The 20,967-nt window shown below is 32.1% G+C and overlaps 2 protein-coding genes across 2 annotated transcripts; one reads left to right on the plus strand and one right to left on the minus strand.

Annotated features, from left to right (window-relative positions):
* Positions 1 to 585: 585 nt before the first annotated feature.
* Positions 586 to 4,483, minus strand: LOC134725424 (dnaJ homolog subfamily C member 12-like). The gene is made up of 5 exons (XM_063589229.1): positions 4,315 to 4,483; positions 3,057 to 3,135; positions 2,278 to 2,417; positions 1,433 to 1,517; positions 586 to 825 (listed from the first exon to the last, which is right to left on the minus strand). The coding sequence occupies exons 1-5, from the start codon at positions 4,390 to 4,392 to the stop codon at positions 734 to 736; spliced, it is 474 nt and encodes a 157-aa protein (XP_063445299.1). The 5' UTR covers positions 4,393 to 4,483; the 3' UTR covers positions 586 to 733.
* Positions 4,471 to 20,501, plus strand: LOC134725423 (NAD-dependent protein deacetylase sirtuin-1-like). The gene is made up of 10 exons (XM_063589228.1): positions 4,471 to 4,585; positions 5,802 to 5,860; positions 7,594 to 7,687; positions 8,635 to 8,879; positions 9,633 to 9,785; positions 14,150 to 14,297; positions 14,887 to 14,966; positions 15,344 to 15,530; positions 17,086 to 17,898; positions 18,246 to 20,501. The coding sequence occupies exons 1-10, from the start codon at positions 4,510 to 4,512 to the stop codon at positions 18,800 to 18,802; spliced, it is 2,412 nt and encodes an 803-aa protein (XP_063445298.1). The 5' UTR covers positions 4,471 to 4,509; the 3' UTR covers positions 18,803 to 20,501.
* The last annotated feature ends 466 nt before the right edge of the window (positions 20,502 to 20,967 follow it).

Genomic DNA, 20,967 nt, shown 5'->3' on the forward strand with positions numbered 1-20,967 from the left:
GATCTGTAACTCATCATGGTGAACTTACAAACCAAAAATCAGCCCAAGAGGCGTTTAGAAAAAAACTTTGTATAATGGTTTGTTTCGGAATGACAGAATTTCAGAATTTCAGACAAGGGTAAAACTGTATGGCACCGACAACTTAATTGCTGGGCCAGAAAAAGTCTGTATAACTGTGATTTTCAACAATTTATCAAAGCCTGCAATTTCAGTAAAAATTAGCGGAGCCAAACAAAACTTGAACTTGATCAGTAACTCATCTTGGTTACCTCACATGCCAAAAATCATCCCAATATCTGAAAGCATTTAGAAAAAAAGTCTCTATAACTGTGATTTTCAACAATTTTTCAAAATCCAAAGCATGTCATTTCGGTAAAAATTAGCAGAACAAAACTTAAACTTGATCTGTAACTCATCATGATAAACTCACATACCAAAACCAGCCCAATATCTGAAGGCATTTAGAAAAAAAACTCTGTTTAATGGTTTGTTGCAGAATGACGGAATTTCAGAATTTCAGACAAGTGTAAAACTATATGGCACAAACAACTTTGTTGCGGGGCCATAAAAACGAGAAACAAGAAACACATATAAATTACATAAACAAACGACAACTACTGTACAGGCACCATATAGTTTCATTGGAAGGTTTATGTTTTTATGTGCTCTGGAAAATACTGGAATGTTCACATGGTTATCAGACCAATCACACTTTCAACAACATGATATCATTTCATATTTGATAGTTCCTGAATTTCCTCAACATTTCTGATGGTTCATCTCTATTCCAGTCTTGATGAGTACTTATTGTAACGTGGTCAAAATCTGAAATGAAATACATATACTTTAAATATTAAGTTTGTGATCGTTAGTTATTGAACAATCATTTTCAAGTTTACAAAACAAGGTTCAACCCACCAATTTTTCTTAAAATGTCCCCTACCAAGTCAAGAAAATGGCAGTTGTTATCTTATAGTTTGTTTCTGTGTGTTACATTGTTGTTTGTTTTTTGTTGTAATTTAGTGTTTCTGTTGTTTCATTGTTTTCCATTTATAGGTGATGTGTTTCCCCTCAGTTTTAGATTATAGCCTAGATTTGTTTTCTCTCAATCTAATTATGACTTTATTTAAAATTGAAATCTTTTCATTTTTAAAATACAGCAGAAAATAAGTGTATTTTTTTCTAAATCATTTACAAGAATACTTAAGAAAGATGTTATCACGTATGAAAAATGAACTAGGAAGATAAAATGACTTTTGGTACATATTTCCTAAAGTTATAAACAGAAATATGAATGATATAAACCAAATAAGTATGTAAATGAACACAGTTATATTATATAATTACAATGAATTGTTTGCTTAGTTTTGTTTGACCTATCCCATTGTTGTTTTTTAGATTCAATATTTATCTAAAGCTAAGATGTATTTACCAGATTTTTTAAAGTTGTGTTGTGTTGTCTCTGGTTTATCATTCTCTATCATTGGTTTTGTTTTCACAGAACCCCAGTGCATGGACTGAAAATAATCATAACACTACTTAGAATTCACCAAATGCTCAATTCACTGACAACTAAATTTTAATGTAACATATTACAAAAATTTCTTACAGAAGATAAGAAACAAACCCCAAATTGTGGTTGAAAAAATTATGTTCAGAGGTCCCTGTTTTAGATACCAACAGCTAAAATAAAATATTTGGGATCTTTTTTCTATAATATTCTATCATATATGGCCCATAAGATGGCTGAACATGCAATATATTGAAGTTTCCTTTACAATGCAGCAACAACAAAAAATAAGAAATACAATAATTTCAAGATAAATTTTGATGTAACAAATTACATACATACATTTCTAACAGAAGATAAGAAACAAAACCAAAATTGTGTCTTGAATAACAACTTCTTTAGGCAGCAACCATTTGATTTTCTGGGGGGGCTATGGATTTTTTTTGGAAAAAAAGTTGTTTCCAGTTTTTGGAGAAAGAAAATATTTGTTTTTGACTCTGTTTCACCCTCAGCTGCCACTATATGTAATGCTAATAGCCCCCCCCCCCCCCCCCCCCCCCCACCTTCCCCCCCGCCCCGAAACTCAAAATCAAATGGTTGCTGCCTTAGGGGTCCTTGTATTAGATACCAAAAGCCAAATATCACCAATAAAAATATATTTTGGATCTCTTTTCTGTAATATTCCGTCATCTAATTGGGTCCATAAGATGGCACAACATGCAAGACATTCAAGTCACAATCTACTGTAGACAGGACATTAAACTTACAGTCTGTACAGAATCTCGTAATGAACACCACTGACTAAACGACATTGAGATCCCAGCATTTTTCCATTGGTCATAACGTTTTCTTTTCTCCTCATCACATAACACATCCTTTGCTCGTTGTAATAGTCTAAACTGTTTATCTAAAATCAGTACCATGTGTATCATTATTGCAGTGTAAAGCATTTATCAGAAAATGAGCTTTATCCTGTTTTATAAGTTAAAAAGGTTTATATTTTGAAAATCAAACTGACCTAAAGTTTTTAGGTTTCTAGTTTCCCTAGTTATATTAGGTCAAAAGATGTATCTTTGAAAATAAATATGACTCTTATCAAAGTTCAGCTTATTCAATTCCAAAGAACAATGTAAATAGGCACAACATTAAAAGTCATCATTATCTATTATTCAGTTTTCTACACACCATTTTCATGAAAATAATGTCAATCAAGAAAAAAGGTATGAATCACTTCAAAACAAATGAGTTGGTATAGTTCATCTAGGCAAATAATGAGATAATAATTGCTTGTGTTATCAAAGATGAGGGGGGATAGGACCTTTATCAGGACTCCGGGATCAGGTGTTTTTTTAGCTCAGGATTTCGGGATTGACCCTTTCGGGATCAAGGAATCCATTTCTTGAATTTGGGGACCTCAGGATTTCGTGTTTTTAAGCTCAGGATTTTGGGATCAGGACCCCTTCTACCCTTCCTCAAAGATTCCTAATCAATGGTAAAAAATGCATTAAGCTAGGGAGTTTATATATTTTATTTTAATGATTGTTACCTTTAGATTCATCTCCAGGATGTTTATCAGGGTGACAACTCAGAACCCTGGCTTTATATTCTGTTGTTATCTGTACAGTCTACAAGGGAGAACACATATTGTATAAGAATATTAGATAATAATAACAATAATAATTACATTAAAGGAGTATGTTCGATAAAGCATGAAAGCCCTAAAATGACCCCCTTTTTTACCTAAAATTTCATATTAGGATTTATTGACCAATATCACAATGAATCATAGCCAATACATTGATTAGGTAGGAAATGAGCCTTTTTGTTGGAAATTTACGTCCCTGAGTTCTACTGATGTTGTCACAAACAGTACTCATTTTTATTTTTCACAAAATTGATTATTGGACAGGAAACATAGAGCCCATACATCGACAAAAAAAGATATTTGAACACAATGTTTTTAATGACATTTTGCACGTTTAATTTAAATATTTAGTTTGTCCACGCTTGCACTCTATGTTTCCTGGTCCAAAATTTGGTTGAAATCTGGCCAATTTTGTCAAAATCTCTTATTTTGACAACTTAAAACATATTTTACCTTGTACCATTCATTAATTTTTTCATCAGGATCAAATAAGGCCCTTACTAAACTTCCTCCTTTAATAAATAACTTGAAGGAACTTTTCGATATATGCATTTTTAGGCATTTCAATGTGTCTAAATTGGATTGGGTGGTAGATCAATTTGTGTATTTATAATCATTATTTTGCCTATTTAAAACCATTTACCTATTTAATCCGAGGAACAGTATATCTAACCAGGAACATATACATGTATACTAACATTATAGAGTGGGGGTAGGAGGGGTCCTGATCCTGAAATCCCTGGCTTAACAATACGCAATTCCAAAGTCCCAAAATTCCAAATAAAGAATTCCCAGATCCTGAAAGGGTCAATCCGGAAAGGGTCAATCCCTAAAGGATCAATCCCAAAAGGGTCAATCCTGAAAGGGTCAATCCCGAAATCCCGATCTTAAAAACACCCGATCCCAGAGTCCTCCTATCCCCACTCATTATATATATGTTCCTGTTTAATCAAACCATATTTTTATATTTGCAAAAGATATTGGAACTAAAAGAAGGCACATATTCTCTTGAGTGAATTTATTATGCAAATTGCACAATAGTACAAGGACTTCAATACAAATACTTGATATTATTATAAAGGACTGTTACAAACTAAAGTGAAAGTAGATATTGGAAAATAAATTGCATCAGTTTCTAACTTGTAAGTCAATAAATTACGTTAGAATGCTCGTTACAGCCAAGAATTTTATAGAAATCCTCTTCTTCGTCAGGTTCATAGTTAAATATGTCCTCCATTTAAAGTTTAACTTAAAACTGAGTAGGAAAACTCTCCTTCACAAAATGAACATGATGATTATTTATAATTAGAAACAGGAAGTTGCGTCGAATGACTGCGCACAGCTATCGAGGAAAATGGCGGACCAACCCCTAAAAAATGAACCACCTTTCAAACGTCAAAAACTCAATGAAGAGAGTACTGATGATTCAGGTATACATGTAATAAAACAAAGCAGTAATTGATGTTTTGAAAATGTGTTATATATAAGCGAGATGTTACTTATTTATTATTGAAATCTACGAAATCCCGAAACTTACCTCCCTTATTTTGATGATTCATTCCTATTATTAGATTTTTTACTTTTTTCAGACAAAGAAAACATTATTTATCCATGGAAGTTGTTAAGCCACCTATGTAACTTCACATTGAAATATTTCTTGAAGCTGTTTGTTATACCTGTCAGAAAATAAAAACAAAGTTGTAAATTATTTATAAATAGATCAAAGGGCTGTAATCCAGTCTGTTTTTATAGTATAAGGGGAATAACTCTATAACAGTTTGCTACTTTCACTTTGAGTTTATTAACACCAAAGCTCTAATAAAAACTGTATTGGTATGTGGACTGTATTTGTGATCTTTTATATAAAGATGAAGAATTGTTGCCCATGCTATAAAAAAAAAGAATATAAACAACCAACAATGAACATCACCTGATCACATGGTTCTGGAAGACCTTTTGACCCTTTTATATGTTCATTATTTTTGCATGGGTTCACTGGGCAAAACAATGTGTTGGGTTTAATCAGTTGTACATGTGTTCAACTTCACCAACCCCTTTCTTGCCTACATGTACATTGTATCTATTCAGATATGGGTATCACAAAATAAGTACAATGTACATGCATTGCAAAAAAAACAATATATATTGACAGGAGTCTGTCCACTAACATGAACAAGGAAATAAAGAACTGCACATAATTTGGAACAATTTCAACTATCAAGATGTTTTGCTTATTCAAATTAAAAAATAGGGCTAAAGTGGATATTAAAAAATATTTCATCCTTATAACATTATAGAAGGACTATTCATAAGTCAGTACTAACGTTATGACATTTGATTATAAATAATGAAATTAACAGTTTGAAAAATTCAAATGTGTATAGACTTAAATTCATTGCTTTAAAGCCTTTAATAAACTCCAGGCTTTGATTCATCAGGGAGATTGCATGAAGTTCCATGTACTGGTCTATATATAATTCAATCTGTGTCATATACCTAAATGTTACAGACCCAGTTAGCTATGTAATTAACCTTGTTAGTATTATCTTGTTGTTTAGTTGTGTCATAACATTGTTCATATGGTCTTCATGTGCTTGTTTACATTTCTAGTAATCAAAATTTTGAGTTGTATTTAAATATTTTCAGAACAACAAGGATGTTCTAATATTAATATACCAAAAGATAATGAAGCTGGGAATACTGAGGTAAGCTAATACATGATGTTTGAAAATGACATATAAATGAGGTGTTGTGGTACATGTTATTTTTGTACATGCAGCAGCACAATTTACAATGAGACAACTTAGTTGCTAATTTTGAAAGCACTGCAACTATCCACCATCAGACCAGGGTTAAAATGTAATGGTAGTAATCAATCATAGGGCAGTGTACAGCCTTCAACAATGAGACAAACCCATACTGTTTAGTCAGCTCAGGAAAAGCCCAACATGAAAATTTATATGAAACGAATTCATTTCAAACAAGAACATGAAACCAACAACAACATTTTACTACAGGTTTCTGTAAGGGCACAACAAGAATGTTTTGGGGTTTAATATGTTTGCAACCCTTACCCTAACCTGGAACAGAAGTGTTGCAGCACAAAATAAGAACAAATTGTAAGATCAGTTGCAATAGACCACTTTCGAGTTCATCCGTCACTGGAAAAAACTCGTCAATTATACGCGCCTTTATCATCGTCATTTGTGCGTTTAGGGGCGTCGTCACTTCCTTCCAATGTTGAGCGAGTGGTTGGAAAACTATAATTCTATATTGTACGAATTATTCGGCAAATTGAATTCTCAAAATTGACAATCAACACTGCTGTCATTAGGGAAATGTCAGTAAGTACCTACAGAGCAACCATTATTTCTAGTTTATCCTGCACAAAGACGATCACTAAGACGCTTGAAGAACGTAAATAGTGCAGGGATACAGGCGAGCCCCTCTATCTGGTAAATGACGTCATAAAGGCGTGTATAATTGACGAGTTTTTGCCGGTGACGGATGAACTCGAAAGTGGTCTATTGGCTTAACAATGTTAACTCAAAAGATAGATACAAGGTACACAAACCGCCAACATGAAAATATGGACACAATACACCAAAGTTACAGTTATTGAAAGCCAATTACAAGTGATAAATCAATTATTTTCTCTAAGGACCAAAGAATAAACCATTACACATGCAACAAATTTAGTTTAAAAGGACAAACAGTTTTGGAAACCTATGTCCTTATGCAATATCAAAATCTCAGTTGACAGTACTGACAGGATGCAGTATCATGAGCTTACATAACTGTACATGTCAAGCAATATATATTTAGTCATGATTTAATTTTCAATAACAAAATCTAAAAACAATATTTAAAGATTTTACTATTGTTTAATTGATCATCTTAAAAAATAAGTTAATTCAAGAAGTAATTTATATGGATCGTATGTAAGTTGGTTAGCTAAAAAAAATATATAAACAACATTACAGTAAAATTTAGGATTTGATATATTCTGTTTTAGAATTTTTCAATAACAGTCAAATTTCTAACCAAACCTTTGTATCTATGAATTTATTTGGTAAAGCTTCTGATTCTGTGGTTTAAGAAATCCCTGACTTAATTTACCAGTTAAAAATGTATGCATGATTGTCATTCATTGAAATTAAAATGATACCACAGACAAAGAAATGGTGAATGTATTGTGAATACATGTTTGCAAACTCTTGAGCAGTAAAATTAAATAGTTGGTTTTTTTTTATTTAAAGCAAAAATATCATCAAGGTAAAGGTAATGATACCTTTTCTAAGTGTAAATCCAGCCAACTACTTACATGCATGTCAGATGCCTGAAAACTGAGATACAATGCACATGCTTTTGTATAAATATAATAAAATGATATATAAATCAAAGTTCCTTATCATGTATTGTACTTGTATGTTTACAGCAAAGTCATGAGACACAAACAGACAACTCTGACAATTGTAGCGAGATCAGTAATCTGTCAGGACTATCTGAAGAAGCATGGAAACCTACATCAGGTTGGTATAGGCTTTTACATTTATTTACCTTTAATCTCAGTTAATTGACTCTTTGTATCTTCAGAGAGTTACTGTAAGTCTTCCAATCTTCCTCCAAGAGCCATTTGATCAAATTCAGAGTTGATGGGGCTACATATTCAAACATTCTGCATAGTTTAACAGATTCTCCTTTGATATATTAATTCATTCGTCTAAATGTTATACTGCAACAAATTCTTGAACAACTGAATGTTGTGTTAGCATTTATTTATAAATCTGTTTAAACTGTAATGAGAAACCAAAAAACTTTAGTCTGATTTGACAATTCTTATGGGAGCTACAATGTATATCTATGGTAACTTAATGTCAGAGAATCAGATTGTCACTTTCTTTATCATTCCTTATGCATTTTAAAATAACATCAGAGAATCAATTCTTTAATCCTATTTTGTCATTTGTGTAAGTGCCATGTTTTGTTTGTGTTTATAACTTTATATTGAGAATATGATCGTTTGTGTTTATATTGAGAATATGATCGTTTGTGTTTATATTGAGAATATGATCATTTGTGTTTATATTGAGAATATGATTGTTTGTGATTACATTGAGAATATGATCATTTGTGTTTACATTGAGAATATGATAGTTTGTGTTTATATTAAGAATATGATCGTTTGTGTTTATATTAAGAATATGATAGTTTGTGTTTATATTAAGAATATGATAGTTTGTGTTTATATTAAGAATATGATCGTTTGTGTTTATATTAAGAATATGATCGTTTGTGTTTATATTAAGAATATGATCGTTTGTGTTTATATTGAGAATATGATGTGTTTATTTTGAGACTTTGATAAGTACTTTAATGGGACAGACTACAAGGATTTTTTGTTATTTCATCACATGGCATATTTTCATTCTTTGATAAGCTACAATTATATATGTATTGATTTTTAATTGAAAAACAGGTGCTATGACATGGATTCACAAACAGATAATGAATGGAGTAAACCCTCGCCCAATACTAAACGGTTTGATACCTGATGATACATTAATCCCGAATGACATTGATGATTTTACTTTATGGAAGATAGTCATTAACATAATGTCAGAGCCACCTCCAAGAAAGAAACTCAGCCATATCAACACACTGCAAGATGTCATACAACTTCTTCAGAACTGTAAAAATATAATGGTTCTTACTGGAGCTGGGGTAAGTCTCAAAACATCAACTTTTTTAGAACGTCTAAATATAATAGTTTTAACTAGAGTTTTAAAAAGCCTCCTAAATCTGAATGAAGCTTTGGTGTTCTCTTAAAAGATATAGTTTATCAATTTATAATACTTGGAAAGTCAACATTTTGTTTTCCAATACCCAAGTACATGTGCTAAAAAATGATCTTTAAGTCAAAGATAAAATATGTGTAAATTTAAATAGAAATGAAGCTTATAATGGACACCTTTTAAATTCATCTGAACCAGAAACAATTGCTCAGGGTAGTTACAGTAGAAGGATTGAGTATGTAGTTAAAGGCAATTTCTTTGGTTTGTTTGCTTGCTTGCTGAACTTTGAAGTCATTATTATGTTTGGTAAACTACCCTCCCTTAAGAGAAGACTAGTACGACAGATAACTAATCTATCTGTCATTAGGACCTAACTACTCTAAAAGGAGGGTAGTGTATATAACCTACTAATGACTTCATGGTTCAGCTTACAAGCAAGCTAACCAAAGATTTTACATTAACCTACACAACCAATGCATTCTGCTGTATATATATTGTGATTTTCTTTTTCACAGGTATGTTTAAAACTTACATTTAAGATGTCCCATATAATTGTAACACAATAGTGTGTGAACAGTTATTTTCTTCTCCTAGGTTCATTAATATTTTGGTTGCACTGTACTCGATACTTTGTTTGTCAAGTTAAAATTGTTATAAAGGGTAACATTTTATTCATTTATAGGTATCTGTATCCTGTGGTATTCCTGATTTCCGATCCAGAGATGGAATCTATGCTCGCCTGGCTGTAGACTTCCCAGATTTACCTGATCCACAAGCCATGTTTGATATCAACTACTTCAGTAATGACCCTAGACCTTTCTTCAAATTTGCAAAGGTAAAGTTTTTATCAAAATGTAATATCACAAAAATACTGGACTCCGTGAATAATTCAAAAGGGAAAGTCTGTCATCAAATGGCAAAATGGAATGGATAACAACTGTCATATTCCTGACTTGGCACAGGCATAAGATAATTCAATCAACTTTACATAAAAATCATGTGAGGTGTAATTTATGATAAAGCGTTGTATAGTTGTGCATTGAAGGTGGTGAACTCCCATGACCAACAATTTTTCTTAAACCATTAATACTGAATACACTTAAGTAGTTCAAATGAGATGAAAGTTACATTAAAACCCTTTAAACAAAAACAACCTTGTTCAATCATTGATTTTGATATAATTGTTATACGACCGCAAAATTTGAAAAAAAATTCGTCGTATTTTGCTATCACGTTGGCGTCGTCGTTGTCGTCCGAATACTTTTAGTTTTCGCACTCTAACTTTAGTAAAAGTGAATAGAAATCTATGAAATTTTAACAAAAGGTTTATGACCACAAAAGGAAGGTTGGGATTGATTTTGGTAGTTTTGGTCCCAACGTTTTAGGAATTGGGGGCCAAAAAGGGCCCAATTAAGCATTTTCTTGGTTTTCGCACTATAACTTTAGTTTAAGTTAATAGAAATCTATGAAATTTTGACATATGGTTTATGAGCACTAAAGAAAGGTTGGGATTGATTTTGGGAGTTTTGGTTCCAACAGTTTAGGAACTAGGGGCCAAAAAAGGGCCCAAATAAGCATTATTCTTGGTTTTCGCACCATCACTTTAGTTTAAGTTAGTAGAAATCAATGAAATTTAAACACAATGTTTATGACCACAAAATGAAGGTTGGTATTGATTTTGGGAGTTTAGGTCCCAACAGTTTAGGAAAATGGGACCCAAATAAGCATTTTTCTTGGTTTTCGCACCATAACTTTAGTATAAGTAAATAGAAATCTATGAAATTTAAACACAAGGTTTATGACCATAAAAGGAAGGTTGGTATTGATTTTGGGAGTTTTGGTCCCAACAGTTTAGGAATAAGGGGCCCAAAGGGTCCAAAATTAAACTTTGTTTGATTTCATCAAAAATTGAATAATTGGGGTTCTTTGATATGCCGAATCTAACTGTATGTAGATTCTTAATTTTTGGTCCCCTTTTCAAATTGGTCTACATTAAGGTCCAAAGGGTCCAAAATTAAACTTAGTTTGATTTTGACAAAAATTGAATCGGTTGGGTTCTTTGATATGCTGAATCTAAAAATGTACTTAGATTTTTGATTATTGGCCCAGTTTTCAAGTTGGTCCAAATCTGGGTCCAAAATTAAACTTTGTTTGATTTCATCAAAAATTAAATAAATGGGGTTCTTTGATATGCCAAATCTAACTGTGTATGTAGATTCTTCATTTTTGGTCCCATTTTCAAATTGGTCTACATTAAGGTCCAAAGGGTCCAAAATTAAACTTAGTTTGATTTTAACAAAAATTGAATTCTTGGGGTTCTTTGATATGCTGAATACAAACATGTACTTAGATTTTTGATTATGGGCCCAGTTTTCAAGTTGGTCCAAATCAGGATCTAAAATTATTATATTAAGGTGGTACCCAACACTTTCACTAATATTAATTTGGCTCGTTTAATTTTCCTAAAATTTGGAAAAAGTATAAACTTCGACCCTTTGACAAAAATATAAAAATTTCAAAAAATTTGAACCAACCATTTTATCAGAAAAATTACACTGGTTATATAGCAGTTTGACAAACACTAATTTTGATCATTGAGAAGCTTAATATTCTCTTTACAACAGAACGTTATTAAAACGTTTAGCTGATTTTACAGAGTTATCTCCCTGTAGTGTTAGGTACCACCTTAAGTATTGTGCAATAGCAAGAAATTTTCAATTGCAAAGTACTTAGCAATAACAAGAAATCTTCAATTGCACATTATTGTGCAATAGCAAGAAATTTTCAATTGCACAGTATTGTGCAATAGCAAGAAATCTTCAATTGCACAGTATTGTGCAATAGCAAGTATTTTAAATTGCACAGTATTGCGCAATAGCAAGAAATATCTAAGGCCACTTTTTTTTTATTAGTTGGTTTACGGGATTCTTCTTAAAAAAGGAAGGGTAGGAGGTCGAAAAATAAATAAAAATAAAAACAATGAAAAAATGTAGGGTAGGAGGTCGAAAAATAAATAAAAATAAAAATTGGAATTAATACTGTTATTTTTTAACCAAAAATGGAGAGAAACAAACAATGACATTACTCTATATAATAGTAATATAATCGCTGGAGTATATACACTCAAAAATGAGTCCACTCCTTGACGGGAAGATAGATAGATATGATAGTATTATGCATTTTGTACTTAACATGTATGCAGATCGTTTCATAATTTGGTATTGATTCTTGCTGTTTCAATTTAAATTTAATGTGTTACAAGGAGTCCAATGTCAATGTAGATTGATGAAACCATGTCCCTGATGAAAGGGAAGTGTCTTTACCAATTGCCTTTCTCTTTGTTCTGTGTATTTATTTATCAAATTTAGATCAGGGAGTGACAAAATTCCTCATAACAAAAAACAATCTTATTGAGGAAATACCATATGCGCTCTGCATGTCATATACCTTCATATGTGGTACATGAAAACATGTCCTTCTTAGGCTTTTTATGCTATTTTACACTGCTATTAATAAAGTATAAGCTTATATCTCGAAGTGTTCTGGGATTGTCCCTTTTTATAAATGTTGAAGTGATTTTAATTGTCAGGCATTCTATTACAGTAATACATGTTCTGATTTTGTGTTGGGATCTTGTCCACCATATCCCATCTCTGTTCCATTAAATCTTAATGGGTACGGTGGGATGGTATTTAGGTATATATATAATAAGGCCAATTAATCAGACACCCATCCCTGGCAGCAAGTTAAAAGATTCTTCCCTTAAGTGACATCTGGCAAGGCTATTTAAAACAAATCTTGGATGCCAGAAAGCCTTGCCAGACGTCATAATTATTTGTACCTCATATATGTAATGACAAATGCAGCTCAATCCTCAAGAAACTAAAACAACCCCTTTCAACGGGTTTCAGACTTTCTGATCAACACTTAAACCAAAGTTGACCCACCGTCAACCTCACTGACTGTCTAAAACAGGGTTTCAAATTAGCGGTTGTTCGACCTTTTAGACCAAACTTCCCAAACCATCTCAAAAATAATTTTCATTTTTATTATTCATGACTGCGATGTTTATTTTGTTCAACCGTTACGATTTACCGTTACCGAAAATCTCCAAGGCAACAATATTAAAATCGTATCTGGTCCTCCATTTCAACTTCTGAAGCAAGGTTGTGGGCTCTCCGAACTTTCCCGAAGTCCTGCGTGTAACATTGATTGCCGAGTTTATGAGCTTCGGTCCTTGCTTGGAAGTTGCCTCCATTTTCAACTGGTTCCTTTTCACCGCATTAAATCATGATGAAACATTGACTGAACAGGGAACCGCCTTTATTTCACCACATTAGATCATCATGAAACGTTCACTGAACAGGGAACCGCACGGGATTTCCGAATCCACTGCGAGGGTATTCCGACTGGAAGAAGAAAGACCGATCTTTTTTAATCATGTTTTTATTTTTATTTGTACTTCTTCAAACAGAAAAAGGTCGGCGGAATTAAAAAAAATCTTCAAAATCGTTTTTATTTTTATTTCAATATTGTGAAAAACAGGGTCGGCGGATCCGTAAACCAACTAATAAAAAAAAAGTGGCCTAATTGCACAATATTGTGCAATAGCAAGAAATTTCAATTGGACTTATCTTTCTTTGTCCAGATTAGTAGTTGAATCAACTTAAATCAATGTTTTATACAATATACAATATTCACTTTCACTACCAACTGATAAATTAAAACAATCTTTACCATTCAGTGATAACAAGCAATTTTTTTACATTTTGATTGATTGAGTGATTATTGTTGCAAACTCCATTAGAAATTTGAATTGAGATCGGTTTTGGAATAAAGGATAGGGGGATGTGAAAAAAAATTTGAGAGGGGGAGGGGGGAGGTCAATTTTTCTCATTTGAAATTTCATAAATATTAAGAAAAATTTTCAAACATTTTTTTGAGAGGATTAATATTTAACAGCATAGTGAATTGCTCAAAGACAAAACAAACATTTTAAGTTCATTAGACTACATTCATTCTGTGTCAGAAACCTATGCTGTGTCAACTATTTAATCACAATCCAAATTTAGAGCTGAATGAAGCTTGAATGTTGTGTCCATACTTGCCCCAACCGTTCAGGGTTCAACCTCTGCGGTCGTATTAAGCTGCGCCCTGTAGAGCATCTGGTTTTACTAATGTTTTCATTTTTTATTGCAGGAAATATATCCAGGTCAATTTGAACCATCCCGCTCACACAAGTTTATAAATACAATTGAGAAACATGGTAAATTGTTAAGGAACTACACACAGAATATAGACACACTGGAACAAGTTGCTGGTATTACTAAAGTTATTCAATGTCATGGTATGTTATATTATGTAATTATTTTTATTATGCCCCTGCTTTCATGGAGGGGGCATACAGTTTTACCCTTGTCTGTCTGTAAGTCCCTAGACACATGATTCCCCATTTGATTTTATAAATAATAAATATTGGGTGTTGAAGAACAAATGATTCTTTCATCAGTAAAGGAAGGCTATATTGTGGAATGAGTATTGTTTGTTGGAATTCAAGAACTATAGAATTTCTTCCTTTTTGTCAATTTTCTATTGATCAGTCAAACATGAACAGTTCTTTCATCACTCTAGAAAGTTATTTTTGAGATATGAAAACTGTTTATTGGAAATCAGATACTAAAAAAAGTTGTTCCTCTTTGTTAAGTTTTACTTTCAACAGCAATTTTTGAAATGTATGAATTCTGACATTTGTTACTTGACTTTGACTTAAATTTAATGCTTCAGTGGTTAGATTATGTGCAATCATAGAGAAATGACATTTGCTTATCATAATTACACATTTGTATAAAAGTTGCATACAACAGCAGTCCTGAATACTAGCTGAGAAATAGGAGCTTGTTTATATCATCATTAAAACAAAGTTTTATACATTCCAGGTTCTTTTGCTACAGCCACTTGTATGTCATGTAAACACAAAGTTAGTGCAGAAATTGTAAGAGAAGATATATTTAATCAGGTGGGTAGATATTAAAGATATTACTAAAAATGTCAATTACAATTTGACGCGTTCCCCTTTTCCATTCTCAATTTTATCAATTAGTTTCTTTAATCAAGGTTGAATGCCATTAACTGGTTATCTTTGCTAACTGTAGATAGTACAGTTAGTATTTTAGTTTAAAACCTATAGAAAATTTGTCATTCATTGAACATTTGATTTTGTTGTTCACCTATACACCAAAATTTGGTATCCAATGAATAATAATGAATCCACAGGACCTCAAATTCAGGTGAGAAAACTAGTTTTGAGAAAGATAGATTTGAAAGCCAAAATCTTCTAATGTCAACTTTGCATAAAGAATTTACTGTATTTATTGTATTATTTCTATTGTTTAGGTTATACCCAAATGTTCAGTGTGCCCTCCAGACAGTCCAACATCAATAATGAAACCAGACATAGTATTTTTTGGTGAAAGTTTGTCTGATGAGTTCCACAAACAAATGACAGAAGACAAAGACAAGTGTGATCTACTTATTGTGATTGGATCATCTCTCAAAGTGAGACCAGTGGCACTTATACCAAGTAAGTTATTGAATCATCTCTCAAAGTGAGACCAGTGGCTCTTATACCAAGTAAGTTGTTTTGTCATCTCTCAATGTGAGACCAGTGGCACTTATACCAAGTAAGTTGTTGTGTCAACTCTCAATGTGAGACCAGCGGCACTTATACCAAGTTAGATGTTGTGTCATCTCTCAAGATGAGACCAGTGGCACTTATACCAAGTAAGTAGTCATGACATCTCTGAAAGTGAGACCAGTGGCACTTATACCAAGTAAGTTGTTGTGTCATCTCTCAAAGTGAGACCAGTGGCACTTATACCAAGTAAGTTGTTGTGTCATCTCTCAAAGTGAGACCAGTGGCACTTATACCAAGTAAGTTATTTGACAATAAGAGTACACATTTTCAAAATGTGTATGGACGAAAACAGGAATGACGGAGTTATGTTTCAGTATGAAGATAAACTTTTATATATGAAAAAAAGGTCTAAACGTTAACTCTCTTGCTCTTCTAATTTATAAGAAGTAGACTTATTTAAAAATGCATAACAATACATACAACAAATAAAATGCTTCCCTCAAAGCAGCCTGATACGACTGCAGAGGTTGAACCCTGAACCGTTGGGGCAAATTTAGACGCATATTCAAGATTGATACTTTCTGAATTTGGATTGTGATAAAAATTTTGACATAACATAGGTTTCTGACACAAAAACAAATGTCAAGATCTTACAAATCTATCGTGCAATAAAATACTGTGCAATTAAAGATTTCTTCTTGAAACATTTTAAAAAATTGAACCCCCTTAAAAAAATTGTTTTTGGTCCTCTGTTAGCCCCTAATTCCTGCATGATTACGGCAATAACTCTAAACTCAATCCCTGCCTTTCTTTTGTGATATGGAACTTTGTGGTACAATGTCAGAGAGATCCATACACTTACACACAATAACTTATTATCAATAAACTACAAAAATGCATGTTTTTGGCCCCTAATTCTTATTCTGTTGGCACCATAACCCCTTAAATGTCTCCAAACCTTCCACTTTAAACATTGTGGTACAATTTCAGAGCAACAGAAATACTAATACACAAGTTATTTTCCTGAAAGTAGAAAAATGCTTATTTTGGGCCCCTAATTTCTAATTGGGACCATCATCCCCAAAATTAATCCAAACCTTCCTTTAGTGGTATTGATCCTTCTGGTATAAATTTATACAGATCTATTCATTTGAACTAAAGTTATTGTCAGAAACTAAATGTGTCTTCAGATGACGACGCAGAGGAATTGATAGCATTATACAACACAAATTTTTTTTGTGGTCATTTAAAAAAGTACACAAGAAATACACTTAATAGTTCTATACAAACAGTACAATAAATGACAAACCCAAGCAAATACTATAAAAAAAAAAAGGCTCAGTGTTTCTAAAACTTAGTTCTGAGAGTGTTACATGTCAATATGAAAATTTTTAATATTTACTGTATGAACTTATACAGTTGTTGTTAAGAAGTTTTATATGTATTATTCTAGGTGCATATATTTGCAATATGTTTATATAAGTAATTCTATGTATTTCAGATTCATTGCCTGAAGATGTACCTCAGATTCTCATCAATAGAGAACCTCTTAAACATTTAAACTTCGATGTTGAATTACTTGGTGATTGTGACGCTATTGTGGAGGAACTATGTAAACATTTGAATTGGGACAACAAATCACGGTCGCCTTTACTTCATGAGATATCAAAATGTGAACTAAAAACACCAACATCGTCTGACCTTGATGAGAGTGGCAGTGACAATGATGTTAAAAGTCTGGGGTCACCTGAAATTAAAAGTGCAGAAAGTAAATCAGATGACAGTAGCTGTGATCAAAAGACAGACAAAGAAGTGTCCAACTTACAGCATGTCAAAGTTTGTGATGAGAAAGATGAAAATAACAGTGTTAAAAATGACAAAAAGCCACACACTCCAGTCAGTGTTGTGATGGACAATAGTAAAAGCTTTACTGTCATGAATAAATCAGATTCTAGTCCAGCTATTACTTCACAAAAGACTGATGAAACAGATGGTGTAATGATTAATGGAAATACTCCTGTGGAGACCAGTTCTAAATTAAATGAAACAGTTAGTAAAGACAGACTTTCAGCTGATGAATGTAACAGTAAGACCACTGGCACTTCCGAAAATTCTAAACTAGATAGCAAAGACAGTTGTTTGTCTGGTGAATCAAAGAATAATTCAGCATTAGCAGTTGATAACAACAAGAATGATTTGCTGGCGTCTGATGATCCCAAAGATGAGGAGGATGATGATGATGACGATGAAGACTTTGAGATAAGAAATATGTGGAAACCAGGTCATCATGGCAGTCTTGCTAAAAGATTAGAAGGTATTAATGTAAAATGACAGAAATGATGGAATTATGCATCCTTAAAACAAATACTCAATTGAGATAAGATAGATTTTTTTCACTTTACATACTAATGCATTGGGAATTGTCAACTAGCATACATACTGGATATATGTACACATGCTGTATTTTATTTTTTTTAATTTAAAAAAAAATTGAAATAATTTGGGTTTTTTTCACTATAAAAATAAATAATATAAGCAACCTAGTCAAGAAGGTTTGAGTGTAAGATGCAAAATCAAACTCAGCAGATATCCTGTTTTGTAGACTGTTCTCAGATTCAATGACATTATTGTAATTCTCAATAAAATCTGCTTATTTTTCAGGCAAGCAGTACTTATTTCTTCCTCCTAGTAGATATGTATTTTCTGGAGCAGAGGTGTATTCTGATATGGAAGACGATTCGGACTCTGATATATCATCAATGTCTTCTGACTCAGATGAGGAATCACAGAACAGTATTAATGATGATGAAAAGAACGATTCCAACACTCTCCCTTCTGTAAATGATGAAAAGGGAGATTCTGAATCACACCTTGTCAATGGTGAGGAAAGGAATGATTCCAAAATTCTCCCTTCTGTAAATGGTGAAAAGGAAGATTCAAAATCACATCTAGTCAATGGTGATGGCTCAATAAACAATGAAACAAAAGACATCAACAACCCGGTGAATGGTGTTTTCCGTGATCAGACAAACTTATCTTGTAAAGCAGATCTTAACACCTCAAATGGAATGTTTAAACATGACTCTCAACAAAAGACAAAACCATTGCAAAAATCATGTAATGGGATGCATCAAAGCTATGATGAATTAGAGGAATCTGAAAAAGTTCGTCCAGTTGACAAACACAGTGATTTATTACCTCAGTCTGACAATATATAACATGGTGTAGGATCATTTCACAGAATAATGGCATTGTACTTTAATCATTGTTTTCAAGAGTTTTTTGTTAAAAAAATATTTTTCATTTCCTGCTCTTGTTGTGTTATCTTTGTCATATTAACAAAACTGCAACAATGGCAATCACTGTGTGATAATAATCATTTTCCATTTATAATTATAATTCATCTGGATTTAGTAATATTTGTGGGTACATGTTTTCATGGGTACTTGATTTCATTGTTTAACAAACTATAAATTATAGGTTTGTTTTTGTTGAATTGGTTCACCTATACATAAACATCCATGAAAATCTGTAGCACTCAACTACTGTGAATTCATTTATTTTCATAGGTATTATTTTTTGGTGGTTTGAGGAAAACTTGCATTTTCGTAGATATATTTGATTTCATGGTTTTGCCAAAGTGACGTAGTCTACATATAACCTTATAGACAAATTTTAATAAGTTGAACACTTAATTTCATGTTTCAGATGTATGATAAAATGCCACGAAAATTTGTATCCAATGAGTAATAATGAGTCCACAGTAATAATAATGAATCCAAATTATATGAGGTTCAAGCTGCAATTCTTATTTCAGCAATTTGCAGGAATTCTTTGAAAGTAAGATTATGAAAAAATCTAAAAAATGTCTTTTGAACTATCCAAAAAGTTACTGTCTAGTTTTTGAAGTACACAGGTACTTATATTGCATGAACAAAAAATGTGTTAGAAAAATATATGTTAAAAACCATATTTAAAAAAAAGAAATTCAGATGATTCATTGAAACATCTGTTTTTGTCATTATGTAATGTCTAACAGAAAACTTCTTGTTTTAGACTAATCACTAGTTACTAGATTGATAAACTTCTAAAATTCTAGACAAGACAACTTTTTAGGGGAGATAATTCATGTTAAATATTTGATGACTTGAAAAATTTCATTACTATGTAATTGACTTAAAAGTGAGGTTAATTATTTTAAAAAGTATTCTGCATCCAAATGTGGATTGTACTTTTATTTTGGCACATTACTTTGTAAGTATGTGAAGGTTCGAACATCTTTTAAGAAAACTGCACTTTCTTTTTTTATAACACAAGCAATCTTAAAGACTTGAAACACCTCAAGGGGAGATAATTTAACTGTCAATAGTATAAAAAAAAATTCCTACAGTTTTCTATAATAAAAAAATCTTTTTCCTGAAATTTACCTGACAAGTTTTTCTCTTATATAAATTTTCCTTTTATAAATATCACTAAATAAAAGTAAGGTATAAAGTAGCAGGATTTCAATGTTTTATTCAGAAATCTTTTAATATATTTTAAAAACTTAAATATTGCCAATGAAACTTTTCCTTGTTTCTACTTCAGTAAATACTAAAATGTATGTATCCTAAATATGATTTGCTTGGAATACTGATCCTGTCTCCACATTACATTAACAATGATCTGACAGCATTCTGTTTTCTTAAAAAAGTTTCAAAATTTTCAGGACTTGCTATAATGTTAAATATAAAAAAAATGTGATGCTGTATTTTCATTGGTTAATGCAATGATAACTAATGCATCAAGGGATACAGAGCATTGTCTGGTCCTAGTAAATGAGTCATTGACAAGGGATCTGTATTATAATCAAATTGTCTTATTTCAAATTTGAAATATTAAAGATGTATTGTTCATAACAATTTATAGATTTATAAATATTTTTTGTTTTCTTTATTGAGGCCAACTTGTTTCTTTTCACTAGAAAATTACTGGTTCTTTTATAAAGGGTTAGTCTTACTTACAATTGAATTTTGTTGGTTCTTTTATGTAAATAGAGCTTAAGGGGTGATTATCCCCCAAAAAAAAGTACCTCCTCTAGTCTTGTGGTAGTGTGTTTGTCTCAAGTTCGGGAGTTTGAGGGTTTGACCATTGCCATGTCAAAGCAGACTTGAAAATTGTTATTGGCTGCGTCTCTGTAAAGTGTTTAGGAGATAAAGTAAAGACTTGTAAGCTCATTGTCATAATGTGTACAGTTATGGTGACATAGATATAGGAAGATGTGGTATGAGTGCCAATGAGCCAAGTAACAATTTATAGAAGTTAACCATTATAGGTCAAGGTAGGGCCTTCAACATGGAGCTTTGACTTACACCGAACAGCAAGCTATAAAGGGCCCCAAAAA

Source organism: Mytilus trossulus, chromosome 7 (genome assembly GCF_036588685.1).
Source record: "Mytilus trossulus isolate FHL-02 chromosome 7, PNRI_Mtr1.1.1.hap1, whole genome shotgun sequence".
NCBI classification, from domain to species: domain Eukaryota; kingdom Metazoa; phylum Mollusca; class Bivalvia; order Mytilida; family Mytilidae; genus Mytilus; species Mytilus trossulus.